The sequence below is a fragment of the Meleagris gallopavo genome, chromosome 2 (assembly GCF_000146605.3).
Source record: "Meleagris gallopavo isolate NT-WF06-2002-E0010 breed Aviagen turkey brand Nicholas breeding stock chromosome 2, Turkey_5.1, whole genome shotgun sequence".
Classification (NCBI taxonomy): domain Eukaryota; kingdom Metazoa; phylum Chordata; class Aves; order Galliformes; family Phasianidae; genus Meleagris; species Meleagris gallopavo.
Genome location: NC_015012.2, coordinates 66,551,309 through 66,558,910, shown reverse-complemented (window position 1 = coordinate 66,558,910; position 7,602 = coordinate 66,551,309). Strand labels below are relative to the sequence as shown.

The 7,602-nt window shown below is 41.9% G+C and overlaps 1 protein-coding gene across 1 annotated transcript in view; it reads right to left on the bottom strand.

Moving 5' to 3' along the window:
• The window catches only part of OSTM1 (osteoclastogenesis associated transmembrane protein 1), a 17,052-nt gene that overhangs the window by 2,319 nt on the left and 7,131 nt on the right, over nt 1-7,602 (bottom strand). Inside the window, exons 2-4 of the mRNA XM_003204306.3 lie at nt 4,426-4,540; nt 2,870-2,967; nt 277-441 (exon numbers count right to left, since the gene is read on the bottom strand). Of these exons, the coding sequence (XP_003204354.1) occupies nt 277-441; nt 2,870-2,967; nt 4,426-4,540 (378 nt within the window). The remainder of the gene's footprint in view (nt 1-276; nt 442-2,869; nt 2,968-4,425; nt 4,541-7,602) is intronic.

Here is a 7,602-nt window from a genome sequence, read left to right as displayed (position 1 = left end):
TTTTAAGTATCTGTCCCCTTCACAGTAACAAGAAATTAAAGTGCAACTACTCAAACTGGAACACACCCAGGCAATCAGGAGCTTCAGTCACACTCCTGCTGAACCGACTGAGGACAGGAGCTAACAAGACTGCCTGACCAGGCTCCCTCCTGCAGGACATCTGCATTACTGCCAGTCCCAAACTCAAAGGGAAAAGGCAATCCCTAGCAAGGCAAGCACAAATGGCTCAGATTAACTTCTATAAGATCTCCCTGCTGAATATTAACAAATACTTACTGCATCTTCCACATCGATACACAAATGTGCGGAATGCCCAGACTCATCACCATGTCTGTTCAGCCTTTGCAACTTGTTATAGAGGTCATTCAAACTTTTGTAGGTTCCATTGCAGTTTTTACACACTTCAGTGTAGTTATTTGGTGATAGATCCACGGCTTGTCCCTAAGGTTATAAAACAGCAGTACTCATAAAGAGATTTAAGGCATTATAAAAATCTTAAAATACAGAGTCAAGTTTGAACCAAAAATCCAGATTTGCAACAAACCACAATGCAAAAAGGCCCAGTCAAACGACTCTCATGAGAATGCAGGAAGGAAAGGGACCAACTTTAATTCATTAGGCTGTTCTAGTGACAAAATCCATTTTTTGTAGATCATGCACCTCAAACTGCTCCTTGGACTAGCAGTATTTTGTAAAGCTTATTTCAAAAGTACCAGCTTCAGATAAGAGAGAAAGAAGGGGAAAAAAAAGAATTGCTAGTAACTCTTACTCTAGAACTACAGATTAGGATCCTTAATAGTATTTTTGGCTTTCATTTGATGACAGAATCATAGAATGGTTTGAATTGGAAGGGACCTCTAAGATCATGTAGTTCCAACCCCCCTGCTATATGTAAGGACACCTCCCTCTAGACCAGGCTGCTCAGAACCCCATCTGGCCTGGCCTTGAACACCATCTTGATCACCTGGCCATTGTCAAGAAGCTGTTAGTACTGCTGAGCAACCATGATCATTACAGACCCCGCCATAATAAACCCATTTCATTTCTGGCCTTCACCATCACTAAATATAATACAACACACTTGAAAACAGCTAACAACCAACATGGGGCAAAGACAGGCACATCCAACCTGCAGCCCAGCATGGTTTGCAACGCGGCTGCCCCCTGCCCTGCAACATCATGGTGACAGCCAGCATGCATCCATTGCTCAGCAACAACCAAACATCAGTGTGCTATTAACCCATCGGGGCTGAAACCAGGACAAGTAGAGGGCACAGTGCAGCACTAACTCAAGTTATGGCAAATAATTTTATGTATTTTGATACATCGGCTAAACACAGCCCAGTAAACAGCAAAAAAAAATATGCAGCTGTGCTTCCCATTGTGATGAAGGAATTTGAGAACAAGCCTCAAGATTGCAAAAAAAGTATCAATTTTTTGGTGTATTTGTGACTCCATTTTCAGTTAGCATAAATACACGACCTGCAAATTTTCAAATGGAATGCACAGAGTTGCAATTAGGCATTCAACTCAAAAATCCGATCGTGTCTCTTTACCAATCTTTTATAAGCCCTAACTTAATAAAGAGAAATCTCTCTCGCTTCACCATCATGTCTTCTTCATGTCATCATTAGTTTCACAAAAACAAGGTCAAATATCTCACATTATGGTTTCGTTGCTCTCCTTTTTATCCTTTAATAAAAAATATTACAAAATAAAGAGTTTTGTTATGTATATACATTAGCTCAAAAATAATGCCTCCTATGTTGGTCCATGACATCAGAAGCAGATATGGCAGTAGAGGCTGAACCTTCTCACCAATATCCCATTACATTTTGTTGCTGTGCGACAGACGGCAGCAGAGGGGCAGTCTGACACAATGGCACCTGACATGGAAGTGTGTATGAAGCAAAGGTGTATCACTGAATTCCTCCACGCAGAACAGATGACATCCACTGACATTCATCAGCACTTGCTGAACGTTTATGGAGACCAAACGGGATGTGAGCACAGAGAGGAGGTGGGTGGTGCCTTTCAGATGTGGCAACAGCGACAGTGAGAGACAACTGCTGATGCAGGCTTTCACAGGCATGGCATGCACACTCTTGTTCATCACTGACACCCCTGGGTTAAGATCTAATTTAGACTTCTGACTGACAGACCAGACTGTGTGGCTCCCAACCAACGCTACTCCAGCTCACTTTTCTCGTATCATTAATAATAAAAAACAGTTCCCTCTGAGATTGTACCATACTCATTATTTCCCATTTTTATCACTGACTGATCACAGAATGTGCCTAGTTACTGACTGAAACAGAACGTGTGCTGTTTCTTGGGCAATTTAGGGCATTTTCTTTGAGGAAAATTACTACGTTTATTTCACAAACTGCATTACATTACCTTTGTAGTATGGACTGCTAATTATTTTACAAGTTGAAACAACTGTAGCCATCATTTAAGGTAGCTGGTCCTTCTGAACTAGTCTCTATTATTAAAAGGTTATTTAAAGATTGAATTGTTCAGGCAGAAAACAACAATTCCACAAAGAGGCAGAAAAAAGAAATTTACAGCATGCAGACATTATTGCACTTACTAAGTAATTATCAACTGTTGTGAATTCAGAAATTCTGATGTGAAGTAGCATCACAATTACATACAAAATGAAGTCAAGGTGAACATCAATTAGAATTAATTTTAGTCTCTCCATCTCTAAACATCTGCATTTCTGTAGATCATGGCTTTATCTACGTAAACTGCCAGTAGGTTTGTGAATTTTGCCTGGTATATACCTGCATTATATTCAGCATAAATTAGGTTTTTCTAGCAATTAGATAATTTAGTGCTTCTCTTAAATACACAGCATAAATACCTGAAGGTTGTGTTCAAAACATGTCAGAGATTTATTGAACAAATCCATGAATTCTCGAGTAGAATTTGATAATCCCTCACTGTTGTTCTTTATACAATCTGTCAAAGAGAAAGAAAAACGTGAGGATATTCTAACATTTCCAGAGCTGACAATTCCCAGACACTCCACTCTGGCAAAAAGAGCTCTCGACTATAAAAGATGGGTCTAGTCAACCCTGCATTTTCCTTATCTGCCTGCCACTGATGTCTCAGACCTGCTGACCTAACTCTTCATCGAGAATATATTTCAGAATTAATTGGCCTTGATTAAGTGAAAGATGAAGACTATCATCAAGAGCTTTCTGAAGAGGGGGTCTGAGTTATCTTTGGACTTTAAGATAAAACAAGGCATTACTTTTATTTTCTACCCTGCAAACCTGGCTTTGCCCAGCAACAGTAATAGCTATTATGGGAAAGCAGAAGCATCAGAAATGGAGATTAAATGGACAGCACCCAAGAAAAGGCCAGACCACAAACACAACGGTAGAAATCAGAGCGTAGTTATTACTGTTTAATACAAGAAGTGACCATTTCACCAGTTCAACACATTACCACTTCCAGCCAACCAACCTACTTCAGCTGCTCTAATCAGTTACACCTTGGAAATGCCAAGGGTTTGGGAATTTAAATGTTCAGCAAGGGCACCATGAGAGCAAGCCAACATCCTAGAAAATTCTCCTGAGAGAAGGAACTGGCATCAGCATGGAGAACAGGCATTCAGCTGGACACTGGAAGGGCAACATACAGGTCAGAACCTGGAAGGACAGCACAGACCACACTGTTCCTTCTGCATTGTCTTTCCAGTCTTCACAGATCCCAGATTTGTAAAAGAAAACTAACTCTACATGCTCTCATCTGTAACACGTAGCTCTTCACAGTACTATTCCCTGTTTTCTAGGCACCTTTAAGGTTAGGGTCTTAGTTTTCACACCAGGGGAACAGCAAAAAGCCACGCTTTATCTGTAAGCACAGCATAGCACCATCAGCAAGCACAGGAACAGAGATGCACAACAGTGGAGCTGGATACTCTCCACCCATTAAGTGAAATCAAAAGCACAGCAGTGAAGGCAAATACTATTCAACCTGAAAGCATTCCAGCTATTGGCTTTTTATTAACAAAGTCAGAGTTTCTTACATAAGTTTTTTTTTAAAAAAGGAAGATGGTAGAAAAACTGAAAAAACTGCACTGAAATTAAAAAACTCCATCAGAGTTTGTAGACATAAACAAAATCCTAACATAACTACTGTTTGAACAAATTATCTAAAAGAAATATATACTATATCTGGTGGGTTTTCTAGATAGACTGGCGCCCTCAGATTTTGGCGGCAACCCTCAGCCAATAAAAAAACTCCTGTACTCCTCACTGAAGGAGTCTAGGATCTTTACATACCATGTACAGTATGTACTATCCTATGTACAGTATAAACAAATACACACAATTCCAATCTGCAAATTTTAGATGCAGCACTGAGCTAAGTCATAACAGTAGCATGACAGCTACAGAACGAGTCACTCACTTGCACAGTTGGCTGCCTCCCAGGTGTCATTAAAGAACGCTGAAAGGGTCACAACTACCTGCAGCCTGTCCGAGGTCAGGATACTTTTGGCACAATTATGGCTCTCGGAGGAATTCTAGAACAAAAATGAAATTACAAAAGAACAATCAAATGTTAAAAATACGAAGGGAAAGCTTTTAGAAAGTATTTTAGGCAAACACAGCTAAATATCACATCTCATCACACTGACGTTTCTAGACTAAGCAAAGCAGAATCGACTGAAGAAAAAGTCTTTTGATCCTCAAAATCTTACTACAAGCAACACAGCTTACTGTGCGTTGCCTTTGAAGAGCTACTAGGACTGCATGAACATCAGTTAAAAGTACGTGACTGCAAGAAGAAGGAAGCGCGAGATGATCTTGAAGATCCCCTCCAACCCAAGCAATTCTGTGATGTCACGATTCTATGACAGGCCTCTGCCAGCCAGCTGCTATTCCCCTGGTTCTGGACAGCTGTCCCTGGAGCCAGCTCCAGGCCCACACAGCCAGAGAAAGGATGGGGTCATTCTCAAGAGACCAGAGAATTATCTGAAGGAGCTGAACCAATGCAATGGCCTCCAAGCAAACAAAACCCAAACAACAGAAAACAGTATCCAGAAATGCTGGACTAACATACTATATCTGCTTCCATGTACAGCAATACAGAAACAAAGTCCTGCAAAAAGCAACACAGCAGTAACTCCCATGAGCCTACTATTAAGCCAGGCTCTCTTCTTCATTGGATGTGGATACCAAGCTGATCTCATCCGAGAGAGCCATCCGACATACCCAGTCCTCAAAGGATTCCATCAGGAGAACTCTTGGAACAACTTATTCTCTGGGCGAAACTAATGAAAAAAGAATGACTATAAAAGCAGCTACAGAATAAACAGGAAATGAAATACCCCTATTAGAGTTTAGAGTGTTTTTCTCCTCTCGAGCTTTATTTTCTCCCTCAAATCCCCGATAGAAACCATGATCTGCAGTCAGCTGACTCCTGTGCTCTAGCTCCTGGTTTCTAGCTGCTAAATTGCCTTAAGCACTCCTCAGAACTGCCACAGCTGCCAAATGCCTCTTTGATAAGCAACACAGGACATGCAAGAAAAGAATCACTTCAACAAGAAATGCATGGCTTATACAGCTTTATGAGACATCCATTTTCCACCCTTAAAATATATTTATTCAGTTATTTTTAAATAAGAAAGTTTCCCTTTGAGACTGAACTGCAGAAGTCTAATATTGCCACTTCTGATAACTCCCACAGTTTCAATTCTATTAAGTACCATATAGACATGCAATCAAGTTGCATATGCAGGAAACTCCCCAGTTGCTTCACAAGGTGCAGTTAAAACTGAAACTTCCTCACTACAAACTCATGAGTGGGGAAAAAGCATCTTACATCCCAACATGGATCTGGTCAAACTATATAATTCCTTAAAAATGCTTTCTTAATTTATTAAATAAGCCTAGTAAGGAGGATTTTACTTTTCAGGGATGTCCAAAACTTAACATGGCTGTTTCTTTCATGCTGTGTAAACTACTGCAGGATGGGAATGACTGAAAACATCAAATACCTGATCAATCATGATTGTGGACTCAGGTCAAAGGAGCTCACTTTCTGTATTTATTTGGTTAGGTCATCCTTGCACAGAAGGAAAGTCAAATGCTCTTTGATACAAATTTCAGATGAAATTCTGAACCAGCACTCCAGAACAACAACCATAATGAGTTCCTACACACTGCAAGCACTGGGATTCGTTTGGCAACCTACCCAGAAGTATCCCAGAGATAACCTGCACCCACAAGTGCAAGGTATTTCAGCAGAGTTCTGTACGTATCTTTAAGATGTCATATAAAAGTAAGAATTGCAGGCTCAGCCCCTCACCTTCACATGACCTAATCTGAGATGGTATGGAACAGTCTCCAGACAAGAAACAAATAATACAGGTGTCTACACTCAAGCAGCAGACTACAGGCTAGGTACTTGTCCTTGAGAGGGCAAATATCAAGTGAACGTCCATTTGCTTTTCCACTACCAGAATAAAGATGAGGGGGGACAGGCAGACAATAAATTAAAAGTAGGCAAAAAGTGACACTTCTTAACATGACAGCTAACTGAATGTGAAATTGTTTACAGCATGACAGTGTACTATCAGAAGTCTACGCAGGTTTTGTCTATCAGTAGTAATTCCAAACACAGATTCAGTAATCTCTAAACTGGGAGTCTCAGTGACAGACCGCTATAAACTTGCTCTCTTCCTGTACTCTAGGAGGATGACCACTTCCAGTCATCATCAGAGAACGGACAAAGCCCTTCAGTCTCATCCACCACTGTCATCTTCACACCATATTAGGGACTAACTTTTAAAAACAGACAAGTCGGTTGAGTTAAAGAACAGATATAAATGCATAGCATTAGTCATCAACCATGTCCAGTAGGGAGAAATGAAAATAAGGCGATGGAGATGCAGGAAGATGGTAGCAGGAGACCTATCTTCAGTCAGGGTTTCCCATTGCTGAGGCTCAGAGGCATCAGCCAGAGCTACCATGCTACTGCCACATGCTCCTACCAGCCTTGGAACCATGCACAGTTGGATCTGGTTCCCCAGAAAGGCAGCATTACTCACTGATGACATAAAATCACAGAATATCCCGAATTGTAAGGACCCAACAGGGATCACTGAGTCCAACCCCTGGCTCCACACAGGACCACTCAAAGTTCAAATCCTATGTCTGAGGACACAATCCAAACCAGCAGCTTGGGGCCGTGCCCTCCACCCTCTGGTGAAAAACCCTTTCCCAATGCCCAACGTGACCGTCCCCTGACGCAGCTCCAAGCCATACCCTCAGGTCCTGTCGCCGGCACCAGAGAGCAGAGATAAGTGCTGCCCTTCCGCTCCTCTAGCGAGGCCATTATGAAGCCTCCCCTCAGGCATTCAGCAAACTTGAAGTGCAGCTTCAAAGCAACACGGGCTTTCCCACCATCCAAAGGAGAAGGAAGGCTCTTTTCCCTCCGTGCACCCCACCACACCAGGAGCTGGCACAGACCGACAGCCGGTACCAGAACACCGCTTCCCCTTTCACAAAGCCATAAAAGGAACTCGGAGCACTGAGAGCGCTCCCCTCAGCGCAGGGACACCCGTCTCCGAGGAGCCGGGCC